The sequence below is a fragment of the Phalaenopsis equestris genome, unplaced genomic scaffold (assembly GCF_001263595.1).
Source record: "Phalaenopsis equestris unplaced genomic scaffold, ASM126359v1 Scaffold000372, whole genome shotgun sequence".
Lineage (NCBI taxonomy): Eukaryota > Viridiplantae > Streptophyta > Magnoliopsida > Asparagales > Orchidaceae > Phalaenopsis > Phalaenopsis equestris.
Window position 1 is genome coordinate 502,653 of NW_018164814.1, and position 13,026 is coordinate 515,678.

General features: G+C 29.9%; 1 protein-coding gene across 2 annotated transcripts; it reads right to left on the reverse strand.

Annotated features, from left to right (window-relative positions):
* LOC110026442 (random slug protein 5-like) lies at positions 1-8,761 on the reverse strand. Of its 2 annotated transcripts, none has more exons than XM_020727378.1 (6): positions 8,550-8,761; positions 8,044-8,112; positions 7,664-7,840; positions 7,406-7,504; positions 6,828-7,070; positions 1-659 (listed from the first exon to the last, which is right to left on the reverse strand). In XM_020727378.1, the coding sequence occupies exons 2-6, from the start codon at positions 8,110-8,112 to the stop codon at positions 228-230; spliced, it is 1,020 nt and encodes a 339-aa protein (XP_020583037.1). In that variant the 5' UTR covers positions 8,550-8,761; the 3' UTR covers positions 1-227. The 2 variants fall into 2 exon arrangements, with proteins under 2 accessions (XP_020583037.1, XP_020583035.1); XM_020727376.1 differs by having other exon boundaries at positions 8,044-8,143.
* Positions 8,762-13,026: the final 4,265 nt, after the last annotated feature.

Below are 13,026 nucleotides of genomic sequence, written 5' to 3' on the forward strand. Positions count from 1 at the left end.
TGAACAAATTGCAATCAAGGTGTACAATATACAACTACATCTCCCGAATGGGCCCATCAACTGTCTAAGTAGGCCCATTAGAAGACATTGAAGTATATTTCAATTTCTAACAGAAAAACAATTATAAAATAACATTTGATCCCCTAATGACAACTTAAAAAAATAAAAATTTAAGGAAAATAAACAAGTAAGCATGTTAATCCATTACTCACAAGCCATTATAATCTTCATATGGTCTCCTTTATTTGAATACCTTCAATTTGGAGCTGTGTCTCAGGACCAACATTGGTTTCACAATCACTCATTCCATTAACACCATTCTTCTCCAACTTTGGAGATGCCGGATCTGTGGATGTAGAACCTTCAGATGAATTATCGATGTGAGCATCGGATAAGAAAGATATTGATCGTCGAGGAGGTTGATCCGGCGAAAGAATGGCACCTCCTGAACTCAATAGAGCCGCCATCTTCTTATCATCTTCTTTCATTCGATCAGCGAAGTTTGAGTAGTTGAAATCATTCTGATTGCGCCCACCAAATGTCGATTCAAGTTTTTCCGTGTCAAAAAGGTCCAGCATTATCTTCTGGCTCTCAGGGTTATCAGAGTAAACAAATTTCACTTTCTTATATGTCTTCTGCTCAATAAATGGTTTCACCATCTGCAAAGAGAAAGGAATGCCTCACTTCAAAACCATTCAAATTGTAGTTTGGAGAATGTTTATTTTAGGAAAACATGATGTAATGTGCTTGCAATGTATCATAGTATTTTTAGCATTTGATTTGCAGCGAAGTTTAGAAGTTTGTTGGGAGGTAAATGAGTCAAAATTGGCTTCTAGTTGATTTCTGTGGTTTACTTTGCATGCTTTATAAATGCACACACCCAAATGGCTCCTTTAAGTCTTAAGAGAACAGCCATAGACAACAAGATGATAAAGATCTTAATATTCATTCCATTTTTTCACATCTTTAACTTTCAACATTTCTCTCATGTCATTTTTAATGACTGTAAAGATTGTGGGTGTTGAATGTTGATGTTTATATCTTCTGGCTTAATATTTATCTGCATAATCAGGACTTGAATTTGAGTAAAGCCTACTAACTTAGGGATGAAAACCCATAAATGGATATTCGAGACATTTAATTTTATTCAATTTAGCATCTAAAAAAGTTTAATAGTTTTGCTTTCAATCTTATGTTTATGTTGGATGTATAATTCCTTTAAGTGGGACAAGTGCAATAGACAACTTGTGGGGAAAATATCTACTAGCACGAGCGTGAGGCTTACATTTGCTCTATTTTTGTGACTTCATTCTTTTCTATTTTTCTTTTTAATATTTAGTTATTGATGTTGCAAGAGTTCTAACTCGAGTCAAACTTGCTACAATTAGGATTTAAATTGTTGTGTTGAATTCAAATTTCTCATTAATTTTTTATGATTCAAATTTCATGTTGATTTCTTTGATTAATTTGCATTATCATTTGGTTACAATTTTACAATTTTTAGTGAGAAGTGTTCTTTATTATGCAAAGCCTAATTACTTTTGAAATCTACATTCATTATATCATACCCATAGCATTAGGGACGCTAAACCCGAAGATGAATTGCATCAAATTGACACCAAAGCTTTAGATTTTTTCATTATATCACTTATAAACGATACGAGATATTTGAGTTCTTGCAAATCATCCAAGGATTGGATTTTGACCAATATGTGAAATTAATCAATTCAATTACAACAAAAAAAAAAAAATCAAAGCTTATCAAAGCTTTGATGGCATCAACTTTACTTAATGCATGAATTAAAATTTGGAAACCAATTCAATGAAGTAAATTCCAACCATAAAGATGGACCAATTCAACTGAATGTTTAAATTGGTGAAAGATAAAAATTTCATGATAAACATTATAGGGCATTTGATACCGAGGTTAACATAAATCATAAAACTCAAAATTTTGATGTAGATGATAGCTTAATTGAAATGGTTATAATGAAAGTATTAGATTTATTAGATTTATTGGTTTTCAATAGCATTTATTTATTATTAATTACCCTCATTCTGCATTATGTAGTTTCCTTTTTTTCATTATTTTGATTTTATTTCTTTGATTGCATTTTTATTTCTTTCCTTATTTGATTGCATTGAAAGAGTTTAAATACCCCTATGTATCAATGAGTATTAAGCTGTTATAGTCACAAATACTACAGAAAGTGTATACTATTAATGGTAAAATTGATTCCAAAGTCTTCTCACACATGGTAATAATTTTAGAAAATTATTTTGAATGACATATACCTTGGAGAATGCCGCAGAAGGTTTGAAAATTGAAATTGGTTGGGCAACTCATAGAACATTGAATGATTATGGTAAAGCAATAGAAAAGGTTGGAAAGGTAACCCATTTTCTCCTTTGCAAAAATGAAAGAGCTTTGAAAACAGAATACTTGCCTTTGCCATATCATGATCATTGGCTTGATGGCTTTAATGCTTCAACATAAGTGATTAAAATTATAACAAAAGACATGAACAATTTGAAAAATTATTGTATTATTCTATGATCGCCAAAGGCTCTAAAGCCACAAATTTTAAATTTAGATATGACTTGAGGCATAATATCAATAAATAGAAGACATCATATTCTGTCACTTAAGAATGCTTTTCAACTTGCCTTATATTTTGAGCAAAAATTAAGATTTCATGTCCTAAAAACATTATTACTCAGCCTGAGAGTGCATCATTTCATTAAAGTATTAATTTCAGCCCATTTTATCTTCTGCATCTAGGAGTGGTAACACTTTCTAATAAGGATAATAATAAGAAATCATTTGCATCTGCATATGGCTTTAATATTTCTACTAAAATATTTTTTAAATGTCATCAAATTAGTCATTATGTCAGTGAGAATCATTGTATAAACTTACATATTAATATAAAGAATTATAAAAATGAACTCAATGATATTGATAATGTTCACGAGTTTTATGAGAAAATTAGTGATCTGTTGTATGATTTAGTTGATTGTTTTTAAAACTCATACTTTGCATTATAATTACACATAAGTTTAAGTCATATAAGAAGATAACAATATATTTTCAAGTCTATTTCAAATATAAAGACAAACTATGGAAGTTGATCGTTGATAGTAGAGTTATATGAATGTTATATCTAAGCCTGTCCTTCAAAACTTAATTTAGAAACTTACATCACATCAACAACCATATATGATAGTACAGGTAAACAAAACAACAATCTGTGTCCTCAGACTATTTATTCAATACCCAACAATTAATATTAAAAGAATTTTGTGTGGCGTGTTGTTATCCGTTGACATAGTTCCAGTTATTTTATGTTGACATTAGCAATATGAAATAGATGTTAATATTCTAAGAGATTTAATATTTAGTCTTCCAAGACTAATGGAAGAAGAATATTTTTGAAACCTAAAAAATCCAAGAGTAAATATGAATCCACCAAAGAATCTAGCATTCCAAATGATAAAGCAAAAAGTCTTCGTATATTCTAAATAAGCACGGATTTGAGAAGAGAGTAATTTGAAAGTATTCTGTCTTAAGTAATTATTGAATTATCTAGTACATATTTTAAATTTGATTGATGATGTTAAACAAGTGTTATCAAATTTTCAAGATACATATCTTGATGACCTTAGACTTAGAGATATAAAGCATCTTATTGATATAGTTCATGGATCATAATTGTCTAATTTTGTTTAGCATAAGATGAATCCAATTGAATACGACAAATATGAGATATATTAATGATTGCTGAAGAAGGTATTTATTAAAGAGATCATGAGTCCTTATGTTCTTCCAGATTTACGCTTATCAAGGATGAAAATTGGTCTACGCATGTAGATAGTAAAACGATCCATCAAACATAGATTTTCCTAAAGTTCACTTAAACAATATGCTAAATAACGATAAATATTGTTTTTCAAGGTTAGCTTAAGGGCTGCTATCATCAAGTGAGAATGAACAAAATTGAAAAGTAAAAAATTGAATTAGAACAGAAGATGGATTATATAAATGATTAGTAATGCAATTTAGCTTATTTGATACACCTAGTGCCTTCAAAATGAAAATGAATCATGCATTGTGATCTCCATGTAAAAATTTTCTTGCTTAATTTGATGATATTTAATCTATAGCAAGAAATAAGATGATTATTTGGATCAACTTCAGAAAGTATTTAAGTTTATGCAAAAGATATATTATATTTGAATCAAAGGGATTGTTGCTTTGATACAGCAACTGTGATCTATTTATAATTTTCTATGTCAAATGATACATTATATGTTGATTCTAATAATCTTAAAGCAATTATTAATCAGCAAGGGCCTACTAATATTCATGATCTTTGGAGTTTTTTATAATGTGGATAATTATTTCAGATAGTTCATTAAGTAGTTTAATGTTGGTATAACTAAAATCACTAGTTGTTTTAACAAAGGGGAATTTAAATAACTAAATTTGTTGATTATGCTTTTAATAAAATCAAAGAGAGACTTACGAATGCGATGCATTTAAATTAACTGATTTTAATAAAGCATTTGATATTTCTTATGACACATCTGATATAGATAGTGGAGGTAATTTAAGCCATAAAGGGTAATTACTGTTTTCTTCAATCAAAAATTAAATGTAGCAAAAATACATATATATTCAAACTATGGCAGGAGTTTTATGTTGTTATGCAATCTCTCGTTTATTAGAGACATTATATGCTGTCTAGAGAGTTTGTACTTTATTTTGGCCACTGAGTTTTAAAATATTTGAGTTTTTATAAAAAGTTAAAGCACAGACAAGCCAAATGGGATAAGTTTTTGCAGGAATGTGTCTTTAAACATGAAAATTTGCTACTCTACAAGCAATGAAAATTGGGGCAATTAATTATGAATACATAAATGAGAAATCTGTCAATTATAAGGACTATTTTGGGATATATCAGGACTTAAATAATAATTCAGCTGAGCTTCACAAAAATTAAATAATTTAAAGGTGATTATTTATTGAAAAGTGCTCATCTTTGCATTCCTAAGTCATCTTCGGGAGATTTAAACTTTTTTTTTTTTTAAGAACTATAAGTTGGGGGTGTTGAGTATTTTGAGAGAGAGATAAAATCATCGCAATGACGAAATATACATTTTTTTTTTTTTTTGGGAAAGATGAGTCCAAAGAGTAATATGTGTAATTGGAACCATTCCTCACGGTGAGAGATTGCACCAAACCACCATGTCACAAATAAATGCATACAAAATATACATATTACTAAAAATGTTTAAAAAAAGCTGAGGAATGCTTCATTTCACTATACAGGACTTACTGAGTTGTTGTAGGGAAGAAAAATAACATAAGGCATTATAGGCCCATGCGTATTCCATATAATCATTAGATGGATGTTAGTATGCTTTTTATATTGAGATAATCATGAACACTGGGAAAGTACAATTATTTTTTAATAGTGGCAAGTCATTATCCATAATAGTTTAATATATATTATGCCATAAACCTATTCATGCATCTCATATTTCAAAAATTACATTTTAAAAGATTAATTAAATTGCACGGTTACCTAAACCAATTATTTTTGTTTGTAAAGTAAAATTCATAAGCCAATCATAAAAAAAATTTTAGAAAAAATAGACCTATAACTTAGTTTTTTAGTAGCTTATCATCCAAAAACTACGGACAAATTGAGACAGGTAATAAAAATTTTAATGATTTGGTGCATTGTTGCCTATGGTTGTTCTTGCTTACAATTCATCAGTTAATAAGTTTTTAGGCATGAATTCATTTAAAATTTTTATTGAGTTTCAACCTAGAAAACTTACAAATATTGTTGAGCATCCTATTGAGTCTAGGCCTAATGCATTTGAATAGATATATATATATATATATAGCTAGCATGAAAAAATGTGTAGAAATAGATTACTGATTATAATAATTATAAACCATTTTTCTAACATAAATACGAGGTGCTTGAAATTTAAGCCGATAAATAAAGTGATGGTGCATAGTATCCAAGATAAAGTTCAAAAATTATTTGTGAAAAACGTATGGTATTTAATTTGTAGGTCATTGGAACAAACATCTATGAATAAAATCTTTTACCAAACTCATTTCATGTACCTGCAATTAATGCATTCTATTTCTTCCATTTTTAATCTTTGCCGCCAAATTTGAATCTCACACATTGTCAGAAGTCTATAGTTCTCTTAAATCTACTTTATAAAATAAAACAGTGTCCGCTATTAATTTTGGCTAGTTGAGATATTATGTATGTTGGCATGAAAAATTTGTTTGTAATGACTTGGATGATTCTGCGAGAAGCATAAGATTTTCGCACTGAATTACTTGTAAATATCAAATGCTAAATTCTGTAATATTGAATTTTTCCTCACAAGGCATATTTGATGGGAGAGCTATGAATTTACATTCAATGGAGGTATCAGTCAAGGAACTGGTCTGAACAAATATATCCTTTTTCTGGTGCATTATATTATTTTGTAATTTTTAAGCTTAGGTAATTTAGAAAATGTATGTGATCCTCTAAAAATGGATGGGCTTTATACTCGATACGCTACTTTTAGGCCAATTTACATGCTTTGACATATTATCAATTTCGATCTATTGGCAATCAATTCAAGGCTCTGTTATAGCATATAATGCCACTTGAATAAAGGAAAGTAATTTTTACATAATACGTGATCTTTGACATAGAAAATATGATTACTTCTACGTGATATACATTCATTATATCATCTATACTTTCACAAAGCATGTAATGATGAAGCAAGAATCAAGATAATACCTTCCAAAATGGCTCAAAAATCTTTGGAGGGTTATATAAGATGCCGACGGCAAGCCTCTCAGGATAGTAACCCTGCAGCACATTGGCCGTTTCACGGGTTGCCTTTACTGATACACTCACCTTCGTCCAGCCTTGGAAGTCAATGAGCCACACCATCTGCTCCTGGTCTGGTCCTAAATTCAATATGGCATTTTCCATGCAGTAAACCAAGTACTTTATCTGCCCCTTTACTGCGTTTGTATTCTGATTATATAGTGAAATAATAATAATAATAAGTTATAATAGGAAATGTAAAATCTAAGGGCCCGTTTGGGATCAATTTTATTTTTCTTTTTTATTTTTTTTTTTTTATTTTGTTTTGTTTATGTTTGATTAAGATATTGTTATTTTTGAAAACACTCGAAACACCTGATTGTTATTTTGAGTATTTTCAAAAACAAATTGATTTGTTTTTAGAAACAAAAAAAAAACTAAAAAAAACACAAACAAAAAAATTTTCTTGTTTTTATATAAAAACAAAATTGATCCCAAACAAGCCCTAAATGTTGATAATATCTAAAGGAATGCAATAATTTTACTTGAAATCCAGGTCTCATAACAAGAACAGGTCTCCCAAACTTGTCTTGGTAATCAGCTCTGTATATTTTTCCAGTCTTAGCCTCATCAGCTATATCTTCCTATAAATCAATGTTGCATTTCAGGATTTGATAAACTAAATCATTATCAAAAGCTGAAGCAGGATAAATGTATCAAAAATCAAACATATCTCTATCAAAAACTAGTTCGTCTTGTCGAATATGATTAGGAAGAAGAACAAATAAGCAGAAAGAACATACCCAACGAATCAATTCTGGTCTGTATTCAAGCCTCCACTTCAAAGCTTCTTTAAACATTTTACCAGCCTTATCAGAATTCCAATTTCTTGCTCTGAGAAACCTTGATATTGAAGCATCTGAACAGAATTCCGGTAGGTTATCTGATAATGGAGCTATTAGCTTCCTGACTTCATTTATCTGAGCAGGAAGGATGGTTGAATTATAACTAAAAAAACAAAGTGTATCGTAGATTATATACATTTGTATTGAGATCATGTTCAACTTGTAAAATTACTCTAAAAGATAAATTATTGAGAAAAACAGATATTTGATTACAAATACAATGCACTTTTTTTTGCTGAACTTCGTTAAAAACAAAAAAAATAAAAAAAACAACCAACCTTCTGCTGCTGCTCCTCGACTGATAAAACCTTTTCAGCTCGGCTAGATTTTGACCTCCTTAGAGACATCTTTAAATCGGGCAACAATCTTTTAGTCAATCTAACAAACAGTTGAATTGCATAACTCAGGTAATTAACCCGATCAACAATTTCTCAGAGAAAAACAGTGTGAAAAATTCAACCTTGAAAAAATTCAATCTAGACATAAAGCAGATAAATTCAATCTATCCGAAATGCCCATAAACAACCATAACACCTCAAAAAATCAATCCTGATTATCAAAAAAAAAGAAAAAAAAAACACTTTCGATACGTATATCAACTTCTAAAAAGTTATCATGATTTGGGACCTTTCAACAGCCATGGAAAATTTTCAAAAAAGTAAAACTTGTAAATCTGAACAAAAATCCCCCCATGTTCATAACATGCAAAAGTCAAAGACGTGCTGGAAAAGAAAAGGCAAAAAAATCTATCAGCGGAAGAAAATGGAGAAAAATCCGAACTTGCCTTCAAATATATTTGAAATGTTAGCTCGCTGCTCTTCCAAGCTTAGATGAGATGAAATAATGGAAATCAAGGAGCAATTTTGATCAAATATTCGGTAAACTTGAAGAAGTAAATGAATAAAGAAGGCGGAGTCGTTGGGTAAAGTATTGGAGCTGGACAGATGAGAAGAACACGCCTCCGTACGTGAACAGAACGTTGCCATTTGACTCCACTAAGGCTGAAGCCTCTCTAGAAGAAGACGAAGTCAGCTATTATTTAAAGAAAAAAGAGGAGTGAAAGCATTTTATGGAGTTTTTATTTCCTTCTCCAATATAAAATTTTGACCTTCCATGAATATTAGAATTTTAATTTTGACCTATCATGAATATTAGAATTTTATGAAATATTTTTACTATTGAACCAATGCTTTTTGATGAACAACACTTCATTAACACTCGATTATATTTGTTCAAATTAATAAATAAATAATTTTAAAAATTTTCTTAAAATTTTAAAGTTAGATGAATCAAATTTGAACATAGTTCAGCTTATTTGTTAATGTTCACGAACAAATTGGTTTTTTTGTTCAACAAAAAAAACATTAAATTCGAATAATAATAACATAATGATAATATGCATATAAATTTAATGTATTTTTTCTTTTTTTATTTCAATAAATTAATTTATTAGTATTTATTTATGTGAGTTGATTGAAAGAAAGCTTATTTGTAACTTTTATATTATTTTAGTTATTTGATATAAACTTGTTAGATGTTAATTTAAAATTTATTCAAATACCTTTTTATTTAGATTTGTAAAATTATTTGTTAATAAATTTATATTAAAAATCAAGTATGAATTCGATTTTTTTACTTGTTTACAAGCATTATATAATAAGTTTAGTATAAAATACATTTTTAATTTTATATAAGCAATTCAGTGCTCTTTCAGATTTTAACTTGTTCAATTAAAATAAAAAAGTTAAATATAAATCATAGATGATCATTAAAAAATTTAAGGAAGCCACATATGAACATATACGTGCAAGCTCGATTCAAGCACGAACTAAACATGAACAACTTATGTTTCAACCAAGCGAAAAACAATCCATGTCACACTCAACTCGACTCGACTCGATTACAACACTATTAGTGAAGTATTGATTTTGCTAGCAAAATCTCAAAGCGCAAATTTTATCCCCATTTCCAATTACATATTAGTTATTTAAATTGAAAATATCATTTATATTTAGAATCATAAACCCAAAAGGACATTACATAACATATTACCAACTTTGAACATCGATCAAAACCAAATTTATCCTTGATTGAAACAATATTTGGGCTTGTTTGAACATTCAAAGTTTCTTCAAATAAAATCGAACTGTAATTGAACGAGGTTCAAATAAAATTAAAATAATAATAATAATAATTCGAACATGATTCTAACCATGATAAAAGAGGTTTAATCACAATTCAAATAGTGATTGAAGAATGTTTTATCATGATTAATGACAAGGGTACTACTAGTAAGTTTTGTCAAGGTTAAATCTAGAGCCAAATATTATATAGAAATTATTTGAATATTATCAAATATTGTATGGTTAAAATTCAAAATTAATATTTTACGATCATTGTCTCTTTTGAAATTGACCCATTTTAGTCGTATGTCAATGCATATTGTGATGGTACTTATAAGAATATATTATGTTGCTTCAATCATATATGAAGCTAAGGGTGTGATGAAAAAATCTTTTTAAGCAATTTGAAAGTAATGACATCTTTATGTTGAATATTAAAGGCAAAAACATATGTATCATAACAAAATTTTATGTTATTTAACATTTGAATGTATTGTTAAAGAACAACGCAAAGTTGGGCTCTAAATTAGGTAATTTTTAAATTAATATTAATTATACACTTACAAATTAAAAATATAATGGTTATTGTTGCACGAAGTTGATTTGAATTTGGATATTTATCAATAAAATATCGTCGAGTCATAACCATGCATATTAACCATTAATTTGGCACTTGATAGTGTTATAGATGTGTTGTGCAAATAATGCAAAAAAATAATAAGACAACTAGCAAACAATCAAACAAGATACAATTTACATGATTCAGCGTATATCTGACTACTTCCACAGGGAGGGTTATTCCACTATCATTAGATGGAGAGAGAAAAAAATGGTTGAAGTAAGGTTATAACTCCACACCAAAAATAACAATAATTCTTTCTATAAATAAGAGAGGATTAAGTTATACAAATTAGGAATATTTCTAATATAGAAATAATCCTCTAATTAGTTTACCTAATATTAAGCTTCTTAATATTAAAAAAAATCATATATTTAGATCTTCTCCCAGTATGTTACATGATAAAAATAATCCTAATATCTTCACTTCCTACTATAAAAACATTAGATTTAATACTTTCCATAATAATCTCGACCTATCCTCTCACTTCCATATCAGTGGAAGATGACCAAAATGAGCTACAATTCCAAAACAAATGCATCAAGATGGTTGCCTACGCACTCCCCCTCTCGAATGAATCAATCATTGTATAGTTCTTCAAACTATCTGAGTGGGCAATCAATCATGTGCTCACATGTTCACCAAAATCCTACAATGAAGTGAACATCTAGAATGGTAATATCTTTGTGAGCACTTTTGTTTTGGTAGTAGTTTTGTGAGCATGTTTGTTCTATTCTCCCTCATATATATCTTCTTCAATAGAATATTGGCATCATCAATTAAGTCCTGAACAAAGTGGAATCTCATATAACTGTGCTTGGTATTGGCAAGATGAACAAGATTTGTGGCTAAGAATATCACACTCCAACTATCATAGAACGCCATCAGACACTCTTGATCAATTTTCAAGTCATTCAGTTGGTCATACATTTATATTGCTTCCTTCATTTCCTCCGTGATTGGCATGTACTCAACCACCATAAAAACAAAATAATAGTAGAATAAAGAAGTAATCTCCAATTAATTGGATCTTTTGTCAATTTGAATAAATAATTAGTCATAAACATATGTGTATCCATATCACTTGCATAATCTAAATCAATATAGCCTACATACAAATTACTAATAGAAGACTATCTTTCAAAAGCTAAGCCAACATCAATTATACCTAACAAAAACTTCAAAATACTCTTCATGGTCTACCAATGACTTCTTGTCTGATCATGCATGAACCTACTCACAACACTGAATGCTTGTATAATGTTTGGTCTAGTACAAATTATAACATACATTGCACTGCTCACTACACCAACATAAGGAACAGATCGTGTATCTTTTCTTGATCATTTGCACGACACTGATATGAATTCAATTGAAATGGATATGCAATGGGTAGACACATCAGCTTTCTCGAGTCGTCGAACCCAAACTTTTTCAGCATATTTCGAACATATGTTCCTTGTGAGAGCTAAACCTTTCTAGTGCTTTGTCCTTAAGAATCTTCATGCCAAATATTTTATGAGCATCACCTAACTCCTTTACCTTGAAATATTTGGGCAGTTGCTTCTTCATCCTATCGACCTTAGCCTATCTAGAAGATACAATCAACATGTCATCAACTTATAAAAGCAAGTAGAAAGACTCGCCATTGAACAACCTCTTAAAATATGCACAATAATTGTATTAGCTCCTCGTGTACTCATTTCCCCATCATGAAGTAATCAAACTTCTTATATCATTATCATGGTGATTGCTTCTAGACATATAAAGACTTGTCCATCTATAAACCAAGTCTTTTGATGCTCCATATTTAGGTGGTAATATATAGATCTCCTCTTGTAATTCCCCATGTTGAAACACAGTCTTATATCAAGCTACTCCAAAATCATATTATATTGTGTTACAAGTGCTAAGAGAATACAAATTGAGAGATGTTTAACCACTGAGGTGAACACCTCATCATAGTATAACTCTTCTCGTTGTGAAAACCCTTTTGTCACTAACATGGCATTGTATGGCACCTCAGCTCCATGGGATCCTTTCTTCTTGGCATACATCCATTTGCAACAAATGACTTTCCTTCCTGGAGAAAGCTTCGCCAATCTCTAGGTAGCATTCTTTTGAAGAGAATGATATCTTTCATTTATTATGCCTCTCTAAAGATCATCGTTTGGACTCTCCTCGCTTCCTTATAGTAGCAAGGAATTTAAGCCTCTACAACTGAAAGTGTAAATGCAATGTGATCCCTCAATCAAGTTAGTTTTGATATATCTGGCTCCTAGTCTTGCTCCTAGAAGTAGATTCTTGAGCAAGAAACTCATCCTCAACATCTTTTCAACCTCCTCCTGAGCACTATCAATATGTATCTTTTATGTTGCAACTAAATGAATTGCCTGAGTAGGAGTGGATGAACTCTGTGAGATAAATTGAGTTGCATTAAATTCTAGCTTTTGTTGCATAATTTATGGTCCCAATAAAACTCTTCACATACTTTGAGTCCCGATGCTTCAACATGCTTG

Coding starts and splice junctions, on each gene's coding strand:
- LOC110026442 (XM_020727378.1), bottom strand. CDS start 8,112: ATGTCTCTAAGGAGGTCAAAATCTAGCCGAGCTGAAAAGGTTTTATCA. Junction 7,505..7,663: donor GACCAGAATTGATTCGTTGG/GTATGTTCTTTC, acceptor ATTGATTTATAG/GAAGATATAGCTGATGAGGC. Junction 7,071..7,405: donor TTATGAGACCTGGATTTCAA/GTAAAATTATTG, acceptor CTATATAATCAG/AATACAAACGCAGTAAAGGG.